This window comes from Sparus aurata, chromosome 9 (genome assembly GCF_900880675.1).
Source record: "Sparus aurata chromosome 9, fSpaAur1.1, whole genome shotgun sequence".
Classification (NCBI taxonomy): domain Eukaryota; kingdom Metazoa; phylum Chordata; class Actinopteri; order Spariformes; family Sparidae; genus Sparus; species Sparus aurata.
This window is the reverse complement of record NC_044195.1, coordinates 19,830,713-19,852,461: the sequence shown is the minus strand read 5'-3', so window position 1 is coordinate 19,852,461 and position 21,749 is coordinate 19,830,713. Positions and strand designations below refer to the sequence as shown.

The window sequence follows — 21,749 nt, the reverse complement described above, 5'->3', positions numbered from 1 at the left end:
TGGAATTTGTTATCAACAATTGTTCAGACAAGCTGTTGCATGCTAATATAGAAGTTACCTGGCAAACACGCCTGGTGGAATACCTCCACTTGAACTCTGGTTTCTCTAAAGCGGGAGTCTGACAGAAGGACACTGGATACAAAACCAGAGTTGGCATTCTTCGCACTTTTACATGAATAGTGGGTCATTTTATGTTTTTGTTTTATCTGTGAAGGTTCCTCTTTCTGCAATAAACTAACTTGACTGTATTCACACAGCAGTCATTTTCTTCGGCCATCACGCTTGCGGTGGGCAGCTTGTAATGTTGCTGTTTTCAAGGTGGCAGGTAGCATAACCATTTCCTAGCTAATATCACTGTTTGATTGCATCCAGTGTGTTTTATTTCCAGGCTTATATAAATGTGTCCAAGATGTGCTTATATATTATAGAATTAATTTACACCTTTCCTACCGTATCATGTAAGACTAAACAGTGTAACTAAACAGTAACATCAGCTAGGAAGGGGTTGAATGCTAAAAGGTCTTCAAATATGTTGTTTTAACTTGAAATATGGTTCCAGATTATCACTATCCTTTGTCTTTACAGTTGCAGATCAATCAGGAATTGGTGAAAGGATTACAGCTTGACAGATTCTCTATGGTTATAGGATAACATAATAAATAACACATATTTGATAATGCCATTGTTAATGTTAGCATGCAATCATTTCTAAGTTTATTTAGCTAATCCAGCTGATGATAACTGATTGTTTATATCCAGTGTGTTCTGCTTTCAGACTTACATTTATCCCAGATGTGTGTAATATTAATTATTTAATTATTATTTTTCTTAAAAAATTAACACCTTTCCTTTAATTTTGTGTAACTCTATTAAATGGTAACGTTAGCTAGGAAGTAGTTGAATGCTAAGGTTAGCTGTCTTCTGTGAAAGCTAACAAGTATGTTGTTTCACCTTAAAATAAGGGCAAGTTTGTCAGATTCCTTACATTCCCTACCTGCAACCTGGAAGCAGTATGATATTTGAGTGTGATGTAAGTCAAAACTGGCTTTTGTGTGAATATGGTCCATTTTTAACTACTTTTTCTATGTAGCCTTAGTTAACCAAACTACAATTCTCTCTCAGGTAGCTTTGCTGTTGTTCAGCCTCTTCCACAGTGAAGTAATATAATAGGCAGGTTGCAAAGCTATGCCTTCAAAGTAACTTCCCCAACAGTGGTAAAGCTTAAAATTAAGCTTCAAACATCATGATTAAGAGACACAGATTTAGACTCAGTGGTTTGAACTGTACCTTCCATGGACTGTGGTCATCTTTTCCTCCCCGCCAGGCAGAATCACAACCAGAGAGAGGTCTTTATCGATAAGGTTCTCCTTCTGGTCCATGGTTAAATGAGGGTTTCCTGGGTACCACTGGGAGAAACCTGGAGAATCCAGCTTCTTTAGTCCAGGCGGGGATGGTGCTTTGCTTTTGGTCGACACCCTGTAGGTGGACGAGAGCATGTAAATTAGTCTCAGAGTTGCTTCAGCTTTGGCACAGGCAGCCAAATGAAGACTTTAGAGATTGAGTGGGATTGGTGTACTCTTGCATGCATGCGTGGACATTTTCAGAAAATATCAGTGAATTGTTTCTGCTATCTCAGACAATAATCTGATTGAAACTCAAAGTGCACCAGACAGCATGAAAGGAATCCTTTCTTCCTCAGGTTTTAGACAGCAGTGAGGCTATTACATGAAAGAGCTCAAGTCCACTTTGCAAACAAGTCACAAGACAACCCAGTGGACAGATTTACTCATTGAGCCCTGAAGAAATGGCTCCGAACGGACAGACATGTGAGAGAGACTGATAATAAGACGCGAGATAAAGAGCACAGATTCTGTTGCTGCAGATGCTTGTGGTTAAATGGCTTTCTTTTTAGTTTAGAGGCAACGACCCATGTGTTACAGATCCATTTTTTTTTTTCAGTGCGACTTTGACAAACACCTTTTAAGTTTTGACATGCACTTTTGAGTGTTTATCCAGGCCTTACATTCCTGGAAACTGTGTCAATACAGTGTGGGAGAGAGCAGTGGCAGTCATGTGAGAGACAGACTGAAGAGGTAGGGTAAATCCATTCACTGAAGCCTTCATATGCCACTGACTTAATTCATACCAAGAATTTCAGTCATGAAATCTGTGATGCATTCTACATCTGCTAATCACACCTTTCTCGTTGCGCATCCGGAAGGTGGTGATGAAAACCTGCCGTCTGCAAACAGGGGAAAAAAAAAAAAAAACGGATTTGATCTGAACGCAGTCATGATTACAGGGTGTTAAGGCTTGCTGTAACACACGTTGTTTTGTGTAACCATAAGCTCCAAAGCTGCAGTTACGTTAACAAACCAAAGTAAACACGTCGAGTCAGCAGAGGTCTCACTATCGTACTACAACTCCATCTAATTGTTCAGTGTGCCAGGGAATCAATAACTTTGGAGACATTCAAGTGTCACATCAGTCAGTCAGCGCGTGGATAAGGCAGGGTTTTGCAGACCCAGTGCCTTGAATTATGGCCTGTAAAGTCTCACGTGGGGGCACCACTTATTCAAACAGAGGAATCCGAGCAATGCAAGGTCACAGGCTCCACAGAGGGCACATCTAGCACAGGGTTATTAGTCTTTCTAAGGGGGCGGCCGTCCTTAAACACTACAACTGCAACATATATGAAAACACACACACACACATAGAAACAAGATTCAACACAACGGTGTGTAGATATAGTTATCATGATGTCAGGTTAAAAATGACATCAGAACAATCCCACAAGAACTTATACTGTACATTCTTGCCTCAGCCCATGTCATGTCTTATCGTAGCCTATTTTACCTAAGATTGAGTATAAGGTGTAATTTCGATGCACAAGTCTAAACTCGAACATCAGTATGCTGATAATGAATTAGGCTAATAAGAGGTGGTAAATATGTTGTACTGCCAATACGACTGCAAGGCCTCATTCAGACTGAATAGGCAGTGTGGCAATTAGCCATGGTTGTGTGTTGTTGTAATTCTACTAGCATGCAGGTTTTTGTCCACGTCGACTAATTAAGAAAAAAAACACATTTACTTGAAAACAAACCAGGATGCAATGGATATCATTAAGGTGGGTTTTCAACTGTTGAGCAAGACCAAACAAGTGAATACAAGTGAAGCATAATGTTAAACGGTGTCCACGTTCTCCCTAGCGATAGCATTTAGCCATGCTACTACTACGCCCATAAATTACCCATCACAGTCCTACATTTATTGTCCACGGATGAAAAAACAACAAAGAGAATGACAAGTTTGAAAAGAAAAGGTCACATAAATATCTTTTAAGTTTGTTCCTTTAAAAAGAAGCAAGTCTTAAACAAGCTAGCTTCACCCACAGCTCCAGATAGCTAACATTTTAGCATGCTGCTGCTAAATAGCCTGCTTCCTAAGACTTAGGATGTGTCTCAAATTGTTCAGTAAACCCATTTATTTTTATTTTATTCAGCCCCCAGTAAGATTTTTAAAGAACTGGAATATTCCACAACACAATGTATACAAAAGTGAAGAAGCATCTTCAGTTTCTAACTAACTGGAAGGGAGTTGCAGGCTTTAAACCCTGTGTGGGTGCATCTTTAAGTTTCAAGGTTTTCACATGTAAGTTTAACAATTTCCAACACAGCCTGAGTCATGTCTACAAATGTAAGAAAGATTTTTTTGTCATGCATTATTGTCTGCTGTCCCTCAAGCAACCGGATGGAATTTATGTGATCATAAGCCAGTGGACAGCAGACTGTAGGCAGTACAGAGGAGGATACACAATAATTTGAAAACTGCAAGAAGAGCTGTGGCAGCAACAGAAAAACAAACAAGCTCTAAGCAGTGGGGCCCAACAGGAACACGCTTGTTTATCTGCTCATCTTTGAGCCGATGGCACCAGTAGCCAGCACGATAAAGCCACATGATCAAGCACAGACGATGATGAGCAAACCCAAGTAATAGTTGCCATGACTTGTGAACTGTTTATTTTTGTTGAGATGGTTTGTCGGTTTGTTCTGTCCCGGTGTGTGAGACAGTAACGACCTTGAACAAATAAACAAAGGAACAATGAGCCAACCAAAAAAGCCTGTTAGGGATCCCTGGATCGGGTTGTTCCTGCTATTGCTAAATCCAATACATACTCCATTTATTTGTTTGAAAAGCCTTTCCTAACTGATTTAGAATGTAAAAATTCAATTGACTTACAAGACTTACATTATGTGTAAGTCATTAGGAAACATCAAGCTCCTTCCATTCAAAAGCAACCAACTAGTCAAGAAAAAGGCAGCATAGCATCATGAGCTGATACTTTAACTACCAATAACAACAGTTTTAGGCCAAATCAGCTTATATTGACTGCCAGTCTTTTGTAAATGTCGGTATGCCTTTGCATAATGCTCAAACATGGACGAACATGACTTTCAGAATCAATACTTTATTTCGAAGCACGCTAACCTAACTATCATTATTTGGTGTTACGTCAGTTAAATATAAGGACTAGCTAGCATTGCTTGCATTTTGCTAAAGTTTTTCACCAAAGCATTCGTCACTACTAAGAGTGTTAAAATCATGCCCAAGGCACAAACCTAAATATAGTCCTACTACTAAACATTAACGATATATATTTAAGATAATTGAAACAAGGACAACACTTTTATGCCACACTATGGATTAGATCTCAGCACAAAGTGACCTAGGAATAACTTTAAACTGTCAAGAATATTGACAGTAAGTAAAGTAAAATTAAAAAAGAAACGTAGACAGCATTGAATGCTCATCGCTGCTGCTTAAAAAGTAGGTATAAGGCAGTAGAGATAACAAGACAATTTACGCAGAGCTGTCTGAACATATCAGGACACCACGGGGTGTATTTTTGCATTAAAATGGCCACTTACCACAGACAAAAAGAGATGTTCCTGTGCAAATCGTCATACATTTTTAGAAGATTTGCCTGCTGTCACTTCAGGGTCAGTTTCAACAGTGAAAGTTGGTGAGAAGTCACTGATAATGCATGAAGCAGAAGTGTTGTTGCCATGGTTACTTGTATTTAGCACCTCTGAACAGAGGTTAAACTGTCCACCATAGCCTTTTTTAAGATATCATCCATATCTGCATTGTATAAAAATGTGTTATTGGATTTTATCGGTTATATTTAAAGCTCTGTTTATTAGCAATTTGACACTGACCCTAGATCAAATGATTAATCCGAAAGGAATCACACATAGTGGCCAAGAGAACTATCACCTACTTATGAAGCAGAGCTCGACAGAGCTTTTTAGCCAGTTCTAGCTTATAAAATGTCCTGCTTGGTTTGGTCTCACAGCTCTCACAGACTTATCCAGCGGCTGCAGGCAGCTGTATTCAGCACATAATACAAAATAAACCCACTAAAGATCAGACAATTAGCTGACTGAAGACTGAAGACTGAAAAACTTGGAGCAAGCAATTGAAATATACTTTCAGGAGTTGCTGAAGACCAGCTAGAGCTAGAAGTGAATGATAGACTCAACATTTGTCATGTGGCACAAACACGTTAGCCATAACCACAGTATAAGGTCGTGGCTGTCTGTGTGTCTGTCAGCTTGTTTTGGAGTTCATCTGTGTGTTTCTAGTGGATGAAATTCAGAAAAAAAAACATTGTTGTATGATGTGTAAATCTGCTATTTTTTCATCATCATATAACTGTTCCAGTGAGGTGCTGGCTATAGAAATCAGAGGGGGGCAGGAGAGGCCTGCACAGTGAGGACCATGATGTAGTATTTTAGGATTACTAAACATGCTTCCTGGAGGATATCTGACTATTACGGTGACACATGAACTCGGCTTCATTATTTTCCCATAAAGTGTATCAGACTTGATTTTCTCTTTGTGTATATGTGTGTGTGTGTGTGCATGTATAAACATATTCTTTATCAGTCCCAAAAGTAATAGCGTACTCTGTCGTGACACACCACCTGGAGCAAACCTAAATCTGCTTGTGTGTGTTTGTGGCTTTTTTCTTTGCGTGCGAGCTTCACCGTCACAGTTGCTTCATGTTCAAAACCGAACGCCGCTTTGAGCAAGATCAGCTTTGTTCCACTGGAACACTCCCCTCGTGGCAGAGTTACTATGACGTTTGCTGTTAATATTCACTGTTAATAGTCACAGGATACAACAACTGCATATTGTAACAGGCTGATTTACATAACATTTGCAAAGCACACAGATGGTCCCCAGAGCAGGGCGGTAGTTCCACCCTGGAGCCAAACATTTAATCTTTAGCCTCCTAAACAGTCTAAAAACAGCCAGATTGACAGTATGCTCAATCACACAGTATTATGGGGTGTAACTGTACCGCTGTAATTGTAACACTGCTACCTCTGAGGACCAGCAGTGGTGTTTTAGACATTTTTGTCTCGTGAATAATGCCTATGTGTTGAAAACTCATCTCTCCCCCCAACTGGACGGTTTAGAAAAGGGTGTAGACAAGTGAGGAAGGGAGTGTTGGATGAATAATAATATACAGATTACACACTGTTGGATTGGAACCAACAAATATGAGCGTGAATGCCGTGAATTCTCCGCACATAACATCAACACACAAGACTTGCTACAACAGACAGTCACATTGTGGTCTCTGCCGGGCTCAAAGTCCTGATTCTGCGGTTGTTTATTTGGCAAGGGGATAATGGCATAATCCTTTAGCACCGTGTCTAAAGATTTTCTTTATCCACACATTTTTTACAAATGCTCTAAAACTGGGCCTTGTAATCATATTTTGTCCAATTGATACAGCTCTTGTGTGATGTTCAAATATTTCACATCGTTCATGCATGATTTGTATCATTTTAATCTTTTTTTACAAACCTTAAAGGAGACATATTATGTTTGTTTACAGGTTCAGGATTTTATTCAGGGTTATTACTACTTTAACAGAAGAACACATGTGTTTTTTCTCACACTGTCCAGTTCTGCTGCAGTGTGTGTTCCACCTCTGTCTGAAACGCTCTCTTCAAGCTCCTGTCTCTCCGTCTCCTCTGATTGGTCAGCTCACACACACCTGAGCCATCACCGCTAACAAACTAAACAACCACTTCGCAGCTGTGCTAAATCCATTTTTATGTGCCAAATGTTTGTCTCTGTGACGTAGCATGATGTCACGGGACTACTACTGACGAGGCGTTTCAGGAGCAGTGTTTTCTGTGGGAGAGTGGAACTTCTGCTGGTGCAGACTTTGACCTTTTTATCTTTTGAGATCTTTGACATGCACAAGAACCTAAATGAAACACTGAGGGCAAGGGAAACAAAACAAAAACATAAAAGGTCTCCTTTAAAATAATTCACGTCTTCCATACATGATCAGAATTAGGCCAGCCGAATGCAGTTGGCATCAGCTTTTCAGTAGCCAGCATTCACAGCTGCAAGTTCTTCAAAACTTGCCCGCTCTAGTTGACAGAGCTCTTACGGTGGAAAAATGCATCACGTGATGACTGACTGTAAATACCCCCAAATAGAAACAATCAATAAATGGAGAAAAAATACACAATAGCCGTGCCTCAGGGTCGGGGTCATCCCAGTTTATACAGCTGTGTCATCAGCGATTTTATCAAGACACCTCGAGCAGGTGACAGACACGGACACACAGGCCGGTTTGTGTTTGCCGTCCACAGGGCTGTGTTTTCTCAGAGGCCCAGGATGTGTTGCTGAATGAGAGGAGACGTGTTGAAGCTTGACTGTGCTGATGCCTCATTCACAGGGTTTCCCTGGGAGGTCTGACGCACACAAACAGGCCCATTCAATTCCAGAGGACATGCTCGACAGACGTGATCATCACAGACCGGCAGGAAATAACAGGCCTGCTGTTGCTGTTGTGCCATTTGTTACGTTTCATTATACGAGGATCTTGTGAACCTATAGCCTAAACGAATGGCCCCGTTCCATAAATACCGCATGCTACGAGTTTGTTGTTGGTTTAACGGCAGCGATCACCTGGTTCACGGGCTTCACTTCTACTGACGACCAGAAAACGAGAGGCCGGTATAATATCCGATGCTGCTTCTGGTGTGAAAATACTTCAAATACTTTTGTGCTTACGTGGGAAAAAAGACAGAATGAGTAAAGAGAAACAAGTGTAGATGGAGAGAGTTTGAAGAATAATGAAAAAAAATCTTTCGTTTTGTTTCATAAGAAAAACTTGATGATTCATTGTGTAATTGTGAGGAAAGTTGAAAACAGATGAGGAAGATCTTCATTGAATAAACAAACTAACCTTAATGGACAACACAGTTTCATACTATTTTACTTTGTTTATATGTGGCGGACCCTGCCACCTTTCTAGCTTCAAACAGTGTTCTGGGGACCTTATTTACATCTGGGAGCAGCTTGATTATTCAGTTATGGAAAATGTCTATATTATAACCTCATTACTACTGAAAATATTACAATTCTGAGTTTGGATTTCTACACAGTGCCCCTTTAAAGCATAATATCAGCAGGAGTCCCCCAGCTCAACGAAGGAATATCCAAATTCCCTACATTCCTTTAAACTTTGATCCAGCTGGCAGGACTTTTACCAGAAACATTTCAGTTACTTCTGTGTATTTTTTTCCACCCAGTCGATTAAAATCCCTTCAGCGCAAAATCCTGAATCAAACCTAGCAGTGGACAGGTGGGAGCAGCCCGGGAAAAGCAAACCAGGCGAGGAACTTTGAACTGAGGTTCTGAGGAGGTGCTGGATTAGCAGATATGCCCACTGTGGTCATGTCAGCAGCTGCTGGGTAGCAGCACGACCCCCTTGGGGGTTCACGTTCAAAGAAACAAACAACGTTTTCACACTTTCACACAACACCCTGATTATTTTAAGAAACAATTCAACGCTCCAATGACCAGAACACTCCCCAAACAGTGGTTTACTCACTGGATGACACAGCCAACGTTTTACAGGCTCAAACATGCCACTGTGGTGCAAGTCCAACACACCCTGAGCTTCAAGTCAAAACACATACATGCCTAACAGTCTGAATAATAACATTTAGGAGACAAAAATACTGCTCTAAATATTGCTCTCTAATACCTTTTTAGAAAAAAAGTCAGTGAGAGCAGTGGCGCGCTGTTAAGATAACACCACGAGCATTATATGATGAAGGAAGCAGAAACTTGGAGAGCAGGTGCGACTGACCTGCTTTTCCTCTCAGGCTGCCAACATTTCTTTCCACGCTCTTACCTCTCTCCTCGCTCAAATAATTTCCATTCTGCTGTGTGTATCCCATGGGTAGCCAGACGGACTAAACTCTAATCAACACGGCTTCAAACGGGCCCACCTTAATGCCACGCCCCAAGCCTGTGACATCAGAAAAATCTGCCCCCACCCCTCTACCTAAATCCTGTCAGCCCCCCTGGCAGCGTCTCGGAAAAGCTCCAGCCAGCTCTCCCCTCGCGGACATGAGCGGAAAGGTAAGCAGCTTTTGCCTCCGTGTGCTGACATGAACCTGTGGGTGGGGCCAGTGGGTGCGAGAGTGCACCGAAAACACACACAGAATGCAGGCATGTGCTGCCTTCAGGAACTTAGACAGAAAGTACATTATGCTGAATTATCAGCGCAAGTTTCAATCATGAGTGAGCCCTCTCTGGTGATGTGATCATCAGGGGAAGGAAAAAAGAAAGGACTGATTTCTCACTTCTTATCTCCGAAATAGTCTCAGCATCCTCCTTAACATAATCAGGTACTTCTCCTTTGTTTAGCTTCTTGTTTCGGAAAAACACTGACAACTGTGCAAAACCACACCTTACTTCTGCAGAACTGACTCACTCACTCAATCATGTGGACTTGACGGTTGAGAGTAACCGACAACGATAGCGAGGAAAAAAAAAACTGTCTGACACATCATATATTTAGCAGTAAGGAGCCTCACATCTGGACTTGGATGATTTAACCAGTATTCTTTTGTTTTCGCTTTCAAAATGCAGACAGAAAGTGTCGATCATGGTCTGGCTGACTGATGTTTCCTTTTTTGTGTGTGTTTGTGTGTTCATTTGTTTTATATATATCGTTGTGTTACGTTCATTTTCTAAGTCTTAGTTAATCTGTTTTGATCTTCTACTTTTTATAATGGAGATACTGTATGTCTTACTTATTAATAGAGCCCGACCCTGGATTTGGGGCGCTGATACCAATACCAGTACCTTGTCACACTGCAGCACTGGAGCAATTCACAGAAATAACCGTGTTCTGCTTTATTTTAAAGTAAAAACGTCACAAAATGAGGTGGTGCTGGGCAGATCAGGTCTCGTGGGTAGAGCAACAGACTCTGACCACTTATGTATTGAGGAAGTGGATCAGATGATTGATTGCGAAAGGTTTTGTTTTGTGACTCTTTTTTAATTTATTGCTGAGGCAGCGATGGCAAAACAATACATTCAGAAATGCTCCTGTTTCAGAAGATGTATGATGATGATTTTTAAAAAAACATATTGTGTTTTTTTAAATTTATATCAATATATTTTTATATTTTATTATTATTCAATATTCATATATTCACACAGGCTCCGAGTTATTGCATTTAACTGCGCTGTCTTCAAAAATGGGTCACAGTCTAGAGCCCTGAATATATATTTACAAAAATATTTTGTACGCACCCTCAAATGTGACTGTCAACAAAGATACGTAGATAACTGAGGCAAGGTATTTTATAGTTTAAACCAGGGGTGCACTAACCGTTTCCATTGGAGGGTCAAAACTGAAACTTGCGCAACAAGTGCAAGCAGCTACAGCGTTGACATGCAAAATGGTACTGTACAGAAGCCCAGAGAGGCAAGTGAGAGAAAGAACACTCTTGCAATCCATTTTTCTCAATTGTTCTCTTGTGTTTATGACCTAAATATGTGGGGGAAAAAATGTGTTACAAAGATAATCTTTTAAAATTCAAACAATTTTTTTTTCACTTGCCTCTCCGGGCTTCCGTAGATCCCAATGTTCCATGAGTTGACTGACTTCCTGCTGTAAGTGTCACTTTGCCTGCCATGTTCAGATTCTAAATCCTATATAATCCTATATATTTACCTGACGAAACATAACAATTTGTTAAAAAAAAAACGGCCACATTTTGGGGCGAGACTTGTTTCAACTTTACTATCTGTGCACTTAAACAATTAACTTCACTAGGAAACCGATAATTATGAGTGACTAAAAAGCATCTTATTTCTGTGATTTGTTCAGTGAAAATGCTCCATATCGGCGCAAATCGGACAACACATAAACTGATATGATATAACTGTAAGTCAATAACGGACAATACTAACACCTGACTGATATGCACTGGGCACCACTGTTAAACTTAAAGACATGAACGTGAAAAGCTGTGACTGAAATAATACTGTGAAGACCCTAAACATGTTCACGAAAGCAGTCATGGAAAACCGTTAGTGAAAGCCGTCAACAGAGGCCGTCAGCACCTCACAGTAACTGTAATTCATGGAGCCAGAGCGAGCGCAGCCTTTGTTAGGCTTTCCGATGCAGCCATTGTTAAATGCATCAACACTTCACAATGGATTAAGGTTATAAAACTAAAACTGGAAAATGTATCACTTCCCGATGAGCCGAAGAATGACGTGATATTTTTAGCTGCACGTGTTTGTTTTTTTTTCTTCAGGTACAGAAAAACACCTTGCAGCAGAATTTGCGGCCAAGAGCAGGAAGCCACAAACTTGACTCCTGGTGACTTTTTAATCAGGCTATTGTAACTTTCTTGTATTACTATGCATCAGGTTAAATCAATAGAGTTGTTCTTTTCCCTGAACCCTTTAACTAATAAAATGAATGTTGCTTTCTATGATTTGACGCAAATCGCCAGACGCTGGGGTTTTGTTCAGCGAGCTGTACACTGTCGGGTACGGAAACAATAAATCTCCATTATGAAATAAGTGCTCACTTATCAGCATCCTTGCACTTTTACTTAAGAATGTGCGGCCCATTCTACAAACACCACCAGGCGATAAGGAGGATAAGTGGTGAATGGAGATGTAAGTGTGTAGGAGCAGGGAGGAGGAGTGGAGTAACGCAGAAGGGGGGGATGGAGGAGGAGGAGGAGGAGGAGGAGGAGGAGGAGGAGGAGGAGGAGGGTGGCAGTGGGGGTGGGAGTGGGGGGAGTCCCTGAGGAAAGACAAAACACAGGACCAGGGCCACAGCTGGTAATTTGGTGAGAGGTCACTCACAGTAAACACAAGCTTTTTAAAGAGGGTCTGGAAAGGCCATTACTTCATGAGCTGTGTGGGATAGAGAGAGATTAGGGAGGAAAAAGAGCGCAGGGACCCTCTGAGAACTTCCCACTTCCTTATGTGTGTCGTTTATTATTCCAGGCAAAACACAAACTTTTTTTCCCACAGCAGCCTCCAGCAGAGGCCTGGTCAAACTCAAGGTCTCAGAGTGACCATCACTATGAATTATGATCAATAAAACCTGGTGACATCCCTCGCTTTCCAATACAGTATCTGTCTGTCTCGATCCGCCTCATTTTTGTTCTGTGTTATTACTCCCCACGGTGCTCGCTCATGCACTTTTATGTAGTACTAATACTACTACTACTACTAGTGAGCTCACAGGTCCACCAGCCAGGAGATGAGACTTTAGATTACACCACACAAGGCCCCGAACAGCAGTCACTCTAGTTTGTGAACCGGGGTCTGTTGTGGTACGTTAGCCTCGCCTTATCTCAGAGCAGCTCAATTATTTTACTCCAAACATTGCACTGAAACAAACCGATGGTTCTGCAGAAGACCGTATTCACATCGCAACCGTTCACCTCTGACGACAGCTCAGGGCGAGAAGGTCAAATGTCATATGTAGGGAGTCTGAGAAGTAGGACATTGAGCCATAATTCAGTGTAAAACAATATATTTGGTAACCCCTCAGCTACCGTTAGGAGCTAACGCCAGCATTCAGACGCTACGGTTTGATAGTGTTATGAGAGGAAAGTCGTTAGTTAATTCTTAAATATCAACAAACATCTGGGACTTATTTCTTTAATATTCTTCGCTAATGGTTTATAAAAATAAGCTGTTTTTTTTATCCTAGTCCCAAAATGTCTTCCAGCAAACTACCAGTGTTTCCCACAAGTATGCTTTACTTTTTTTACTTTACCTTGTTTCTTTATCCATCAAAGAGAACGATGCCAACCACGATCGATTAACTAGTGGACAATCTGCCATCGCAAAGGCCGTGCCAAAAATACAAATTTGATTGGCATAACTTTCTATAATCACCTTCATTGATCGTTCAAGTTGCTGTAGGTATATTTTTGACCCAGCAAATTTGGTGACATTTTCAGAGGACCTATGATAAATTGAACCAAACTTCACAAATGTTTTTTGTGACAAAGAGTTCCACTCGTTCCAGCACAGGAAAATGAGAGTTCAATCATTGGAACTCAAGACTGCCATGATACACATGTTCTTTATCAGTGTATATACACTTCTGACCACATCTGTATGTTGCCAACATTTATTCTGGCGACTAGGTTGGTTGCTTTCTCTTAAAACATGGCCCGCTGCGCTTCAGTATTTTCACTATCCATTGTCCTTTTGGTCGCAGATCAATCAGGAAGCTGTGACATGAGGATTTGGCAGATTTCCTTCATACAACATTTCCTTTTGGTAACAGCAATTGAGCTTCCCACCACGAGCGCACCATCATAGAAAAATGGCTGAGGAAAGAACACAATGCGCGCTTCTTTGAATTTAGTAAACAAAAAAGGTGAACTCAAGAGTTAGTTTGGGTTTTTTCAGTCATTCCCTTCCAGACACGCACAAAAAGCCCTACGGATCATGAACAACACGCAGAGAGAGAGAAGATAAGGTAATTATCACTCCATCCTCCTGTGACTTGACCAAATGTGTGCTTTTTTTTTAAAGCGAGAACAACGTTTTGATAAAATAACTTGGTGAGAAAGAAAGCTCCCCCTTGAGTCATAATTATAACTGTCACACTGCGTCCTTTCATGTGAAACAATGCGTCATTGTCTGCAGCGGGGCATCTTTCAAAAGGCACACCAGCATGCTTTCCCTCTCCGGATGATCACATGAACTGAGGTTTGGGTTTGCACACAGTAACTCTGGACTGAAACAGGCACATTCTGTGTCTTACTTCACTGCTAATAGTGTAAACAGAATATTCAGTGTTGCACAACCTGCCAGCTTAATTTCATCTGAATGTCACTGAGGGTTACACCCTTTCTCACATACAATCTCGCTGAGGCAAGAACCAAACAACTGTTCTGATCTGACCTTTTCTTCATCTTGCTCACTGAAAAAAAATTTTAAATTTGGCCTGTTCAAAACATACATTATCCTGAGACAAGTTTTATGTTGTTCTGTTCCTCTATAACTAGAATGTCAACACAGAGCAACAGTGCATTTTTATTTACAGCATTTAGCAGACGCTTTTGTGCAAAGCGACTTACAGGAATTCATACATTCATACACTGATGGTGGTGGCTGCCATGCAAGGTGCTGACCAGCTTTAGGAGCAGTTTTGGGGTTCAGTGTCGTGCCCAAGGACACTTTGACATGCAGACCAGGGGAATCGAACCAGCAGCCTTCTTATAACATGATTGCTCTACCCCTGAGCCACAGCCGTCCCCCAATTTAATATGAAAACTGATATTATCAAAAGAAAGAAGAAGAAGAAAAAAAATATTATTATTATTATCAGCAGTGTCATTATTATTATTATCATCATATGTACTGTGTGGCAAAGATATATTTACTGAAGTTAGCATGCTACCCAGCTAGCTACGGCCTCTCCTAGTCCAAAACTCCCCCCTTGTCCCCGATCTCCCAGTCCGAAACACCGACTGCACAGCTAACTGGGCTAAGTTGCTGACAACAGCTAGCAGCTACTCTGGTGACAAGCTGTCAACTATTTGTTTTTTTGTGAATGAACGGGTGGCAAATTCTTACACATGGCACCTTTAATGAACACAACTGGAACAGAAACAGAATGACCTGAATCTTTATCATAAAGACGCTCTGCTTGCTTTTCATGCTAATGTGTACTGTAAGTATGGCCGTCCTCACAGGAAGTGCTGGCTTATTAGCATCAGCCTGCTACAGTGTGTGTTAGGAGATGATAAGGTTCAGTAGGGCAAGTCAGTTTATTGTCTGTCTGATATTCAGCACATTTCAAGACAGAAACGTGTGCCACAGCGTGCAGACTTCACAAACAAGTGGGTGCATACAACAGTATGAACGTAGTGAACATGTGCACAGTGATGGTGCCACCTAGAGAACCATCTCAAGGTCTGCAAGTGTTTCATACCTGCCCTCTGTTGTCCTAATATTAGTTTAGGCTTGGATTAATGATTTGCCATTGGTTGAATGATTGCGAGTGGGCTTGTCAGACCTGTGGTGATGTCAACCTGTGACTTTTGGATAAACATCTCATCTAAACAAGACAAACACTGATAATGAGGGTCAAGCAAATCACGGCAATTTGTCCCTTTTGTCGCACAAAACGCTTGAACGTTATCGCAGATAAAGTAAAAGTCCCTATTGAGGGCGCACAAAGGGCTAATTCATGTGAGGTCATTCTGAATGTTACACAGGCGGAGTGTGGGAGGCATCCAACTGTTATGCCCTGGAAGAGTGAATAAGAGACACAAAGAGGGGCCGAGACTTCCAGGCTGCTGAGCCAGGCAGGATCTGTGCAGCAAATCCTGCTAAATCAGCTGCTGTGCACAACATTTAATATGATACAAATACATATTCATAACGGAGACGAAAAGAACAATTCCATGTAATGATCAACAAAACTGGTTCAGGATGTTCATAACTGTCCGGTGAGAAGTATTCACTGGTATTTACGGTCAATGCGTTGGCTCCAGTGTGCTCACAAAGACGACCCATTGTTAGCCATTTAGTCTGTTTCAGCCCTGTGAGGCAGAAAGAGATAAAACGTCAGTATTCAAAAGACACTCCAGCTCACTGCCAGGACCAGCTCGCTGAGCCTTAATGCTGATTTTCCTCCCGTTTTATTACACCTAGTGGGTGGAGATCTGTGAATGACGCCCTTTATCTTTTGCCTTTTGAGCGCAGGAGATCTGAGTGGGCTTTCTGAGGGCAGCCTGCTTTAGACTAATGATATATTTTCCTGAGCGGACAAAGCCTGGTTGTCACTAGGGATAATTGTGAGGAGAAAGCGCTGCATTAGGCTGCGGGCACACAAACGCGCAATGCACACAGGACTCAGTTTGCCGGTTTGTAGTCTCAGTTTGAGGGGGTCAACAACACACTTGTCTTTGCTCTTGGACGTGGCTACGACAAAGTTCAGCAGAGTCGAACTCCAGCCAAGGCCAAGATGTGGATTTGCCTCGCCGCTGGACGCAAATGTTTTTGTTGGCCCTTTGCTAGCATAAAACAGAAGTGAACCGAGGGGTTAAAATGTATTTAGCGTATGTGTGACGGCACCTTATGCTTTAGTTAACTCAGTGTGGCTGCGACTAATAATTAATTAAAGGATCTTTAAAGCTGGAATATGTAAGACTTTTGTATGAAACGTTCAAAAATCAAAATTATCTATCCATTAAATATCTACTGAAGTTAGCATATCAGCTAACCCCTAGCCATTTTATTCAACACTCCCCCTCGTGGTCCAAGCTCCCAGTCCAGGCACAGTCAGCTAATACGATCGCTAGCTGCTGTGTTAACTGAGCTTACTAGCTAACGGCAGCTAGCTGTGTGTTAACTGCACTTGGCAGTATTGATTGGAATTGTTTTCGAGTATGAATTCAACAGGTAGTGGCAATTTATTACACCTTTAATTGATTCATCTTTTAGTCCATAAAATGTCAAAAAAACTGTAGAGTTGAAAAGACCGATTAATTAATTGTCAACTGTTAAATCAAAGGCCAACTATACTTTGATAATGGACGAGTCAGTTTGAGTCATTTTCTTTTTTTTCCAAGAAGTAAAAGTTGAAATTCTTTCATTCCAGCTTCTCAAATGTGAATATTTTCTGGTTTCTTTACACCTGCATGACAGTAAACTGAATGTATTTTGGTTTCCGGCCCCAAAAAAAGACATATGAGCACATCATTGGTTTTGTGAAACACACATATTCAACTTTTATATACCAAATAACCAGTAAATAAATGAATTGAGAAAAAAAATTAGCATATTAATACAAATGAAAACAATCGTAGGTTGCAGACCTAAAAAAGTCAACGCGGTCACCATGAGTTCATGTTAGCAGTTAGTGTTTCTGCAAAAACCACAGTAATGTCCAAGGTTGACACGTGCTTCAAATGTGCCGTATCACGATCACAATTTCTGCTTATTAGCCACCTGTCGCAGCATGAGGTGGAGGGGGAGGTTGGAGGCATTACTACATCTAACAAGGCGGCCAAACAGACGACCGGAGTTCAAGTCAGACAAACATTCTGCCGTTTTTTGTGGCAAGCAAAACTGACCGTCTTTTTCACAGGAATTCAAACCATCTCCATGTGTGATCGTGGCGACCTCAACGCATATTTTAAAACCAGACCATGATGCTTTCCTAACCCTGACCAAGTGGGTTTTTCTTCGCCTAAATGTAAGGAGAGCATTAGCACAGCATTGTGAAGAGAGAAATAAAAAGATTGACTCCAAGATTGAACCTAAATACTCTTCATTTACTCTCTTGAACGACCACACTGAAAAAGGTGAAACCAGCAGATCTGTGACATTTTTACTCGACTGATCTTTGCAGCTCTGGTGCTGGATTTTGATCTGTCCCATCTTAAATGTTGACAGACTAAATGTACAGCTGTCCAGCGTTAATGCACTCGACTGTCGCCCAGTTTCAACACTCGCTGCGAGCGTCTACGTCTCACCCGTTAGCTCCTGCGACGGTTTTTCATCTGTAGACTCGTGTGAGCAGCTGTGCCCTTGGACTTCGCTTGCATGTGGGGAAACAGCTGTGGGGATTCACAATACCTTAACTAATTCCACATTCTGCCCTGAGGAGAGCCAGCCATGTGAGATCCTGGTTTAAAGGTGTGTCCAATTAGCGCCGGGGCCAGCTCCACGCAGCTCGCTGTTAAGATTGAATATGAATAAATGGATACGCCTCTTGGAGAACTGCAATTAAAAGCCACAGTTAAAACAATTTTATTAGGGACTTCTTTGTGTTAAATACTTCTACCGTCTGTCTGTCTTTGTGTGTGTGTGTGTGTGTGTGTGTGTGTGTGTGTGTCCTATAACAGCCAGCCCAGTGATTCTGGGAGGAGGGTCAGTATTTGGATAACAAATGTAGCGTATCTTTGGGGGTCACGTGAAATCTCCGACTGCGTTAGAAAAAGAAAAAAAAAAGAAAAGTGAGATTTATTGGCAAATTTAAGAAGCCACAATAAGGAGCGAGAACCCCCCCCCCCCACACACACACACACACACACACATACACCCCGGCAACTTATGGAGGAGTGTGGTTTACTTTTCCAAATAAGAGTCAAACCGCAGAGAGATTTAGGTAGTCTGCTGCTCTCCGCCGCCAGCGAGCGTGGCGGTGCTCCCAGATTACACAATGCCTCTGAAGTATGAACACAAGTCACACCACGAGAGCCGTTTTTTTTTTTTTTCTCTCCCACCCCCTTTAAGATGACTGTATATGATGGGCCTGAATGCTATTTTTAAGCAGGGCAGGACTGGAAACTTTGCAGGGAGGATTTGGAAAGAAAGCATATGTTCAAAATTCTCCGTCTCACCTCCAATTTGAATCTGAAAAACTCGGCACATCTCCTCCAAAATGCCAAAGGAGTGAAGAAGAAGAAGAAGAAGAAAAGCTCTGGAAACTCACTCCCCTTTTTTTTTAATGATTCCAACCACTGGAATACAAGCAGCTGACATCATCTCCAAGTCCCTGAACCAAAACTGATGGGAAATTCCATCATGTCATATTCGTCGCAGCACTTTTTTCTTCATTTTTTTTTTTTTTTGCCTTTACCATGATTTACTTCGACTCTTGGACATGACGAATCAGTATTTTATAGAATATCACTTTCGAGGCCCGGCGAACGCACACATTTCCACGAGGAGGAATAAAAAGCACAACCAGCGGGCTCATCGCTGGAGACAGAGGATGCAGAGTGTTTTGCCTGCAGAATACTTCCCATGACCTCTACATATGGTCAAGGCGATTTCTCAGTAAAACTCAGGAGAGGGCAGGAAATGAGGCAAGTTCAGAGGTTGAAGCGTCTGCAACAACTGGGATGCACTGGGAGAAAGGAATGTTGCTTGAAAGTTGGTTTAATGCAGATGCATTATTTTAAAGAGGCTGGCACTGAACTGGAAGGCAGCTTGTTTTTTAAAATTGCCATTGTCAGCACCACAATATTAGAGGGGCACTATGTAGAAATTAAAACTCAGAATTGTAATATTTACAATATTAATGAGGCGATAAAACAAACTCAGAAATATGTTTTTTTTTTCATAACTGAATAAACAAGCTGTTCTCAGAGGAAATTAAGGTCCCCTGAACACTGTTTGAAGCTGGAAAGCTGGCAGGGTCCGCCACATATAAACAAAGTCAAACAGTATGAAATTGTGTTGTCCTTTAAGGTCAGTTTGTTTATTCAGTTTATTCAGTCATGAAAAGAAAGAGAGTTTGTCTATTTAGTTTGTTCGGACATAAAATATCCATCAATTCTTTTTTTTCTACTGATAAAAATGTCTTTACCAAAACTACATAGTGCACCTTTAAAAGCATAAGATGTAAGAACTTTGATAGTGTTGAATTTATACTCAAAACAAATAGGGGGCAGCATATCACCAGAATAACTAACTGCTGCTAACTGTAGCTAATGTTGGCTAGTTAGCTAGTTAGCTCGGTTAGCTGTGCAGCTTGTAGTTCAGGCTGAAAGCTCAGAGTGCCAGGGGATGGCTGAGCTAGCACGGGGGGTTTTGACCCGGACGGGCCGAGGCTAGCTGGTTAGCATGCTTATTTCAGTAGAAATCCCTGAAACACATTACAAAATACATCGCAGAGTGAACTTCTTCACATTCTGTTCATAAAGCTTTTGACCAAAATGTTTACCTTTAATCGCTCATGGGTGGAGAAAATCAATATTGGTGGCGTTATGTGTTTTATGACTTGTGTTTTCCAGACAATGATGTCAGGACCATGGAGGTTTAGTTAGTTCAAAAGACATTTTGAAAAAATCTTTAAAGGTGCACTGAGTAGTTTTGGGGAAGACATTTTAATCAGAAGAGCAAAGTAAACAAACAAGCAAACACTTTGTTTTCATGACTGAATAAGCAAACTGACTTTCAAGGATAACACAGTTTCATACTGTTTTACTTTGTTGACATTTGGCGGACCCTGCCACCTTTCAAGCTTCAGACAGCGTTCTGGGGACCTTATTTTCCTCTAGACTTTCCTCCATTTTCCAGAGTTTGTATTATTACCTCATTAACATTGCCAATATTAAGATTCCAAGTTTGAATTTCTTGTCCAAAAACCACAGAGTGCCCCTTTAATTTCCAGTTGGAAGCACTCGGTTCTGCTCTGATGAGGGGCAGAAGATGCACAGACTTGACAGCTGATAATCCAGATGACAGATGCACACATACCTCAGACCAGAGCTCCGTGGATGGGGCAGGGATCCGTGGTCGTCCATGACTAAACTCATCGGTTTAACAAACTCCCTCGGACTGGTCCAACAAAAACAAACACAACAGTTCATCTTCAACACTTTGCATGCTCAGATATTGTACAGGCTGCTTTAACCTGCTGCTTTTCAAGTGATGCAAACTGGCAAATACTGAAATATGGGCGAATCCCAGATGAGGTCATCAGTTTTTCGGTCATATGAACCGCTTTTTTTTTTTTTTTTTCCTTCTCTCTCCCCCTCTTCAAAGACTCAACGATGAAAAGTGTTTACAAATCGTGTCTTACCATGAATGTGGGTGTTTTTCGACGCAGATGTCAACTTCCATCAGTCTTCAGAAAAAGGCGACGCTGGTTTACAGACTCCTACGAACAGCTGTTTTGGACAAATGATCCATAATTCCGCTCCGATGTCCCGCCGCGTCCTGCGACTTTTACGCAAACCATCCCAGTGTGGTAAAACCCCGTCTCTCCTGCTCTCCTGAAGCCGCGCAGTGACACATATCTAAATCATTTCGCTCCTGACGCCGTGGACAAACTCTGCCAACTTCTCTCAGAAGACGCTGCATCGCTTCCCCCCCTCCCCTGGAGTGGGGCGTCCCTCAGATCCAGTCCACCTTCCCTCCTGGATCCTCAGGAGGGCACGAACGGCCCCATGTCCGAGATCACATCTCAGGCGAGGACACGCAACGCAACCACGCCTTCATAAACAACACAAGCAAATCCATTTTTAGTTTGGAAATGAGCTGTATGGAGAGAAAAACAAAACATCAGCCTTGTTGTTTTGTTCTTCCTTTTAATAAATACTGAATGTGTCTACAGTGACACCCTGTGGCTGCACGTGGAATTGACCCAGTCCACTTCTGTCTGGGACAAATAATCAGGAATAACAAATGTCAAGAAGTGTTTAGATCCTTTAAGTAAAGTAGAAGCATTAATGCCAGACTGTAAAAAATACTTAAGTAAAAGTATGTAAGTATTATCAGGGAAAATGTTCTCCATGCAGAAAATAATCGAGAATCAAAAGTAAAAGTACCCATGATGCAGTACAACAGTCCCCATCAGTGTTGAACTATTATTTAAGGTGTTTTTTTGATTAATA

At 41.4% G+C, this 21,749-nt stretch overlaps 1 protein-coding gene across 4 annotated transcripts in view; it reads right to left on the bottom strand.

Annotated features, from left to right (window-relative positions):
• Positions 1–21,393, bottom strand: part of cobll1b (cordon-bleu WH2 repeat protein-like 1b) — a 31,470-nt gene extending 10,077 nt beyond the window's left edge. The window contains exons 1-3 of one of the 4 annotated variants that reach the window (XM_030428393.1): positions 20,936–21,393; positions 20,611–20,691; positions 1,288–1,476 (exon numbers count right to left, since the gene is read on the bottom strand). In XM_030428393.1, the coding sequence (XP_030284253.1) occupies positions 1,288–1,476; positions 20,611–20,691; positions 20,936–20,976 (311 nt within the window). In that variant the 5' untranslated portion in view covers positions 20,977–21,393. Of the gene's footprint in view, positions 1–1,287; positions 1,477–4,931; positions 4,988–9,193; positions 9,212–9,238; positions 9,344–20,610; positions 20,692–20,935 lie in introns of those variants that run through there. The other 3 variants (XM_030428395.1, XM_030428396.1, XM_030428394.1) reach the window with 3 other exon arrangements.
• Between the last annotated feature and the right edge of the window lie 356 nt (positions 21,394–21,749).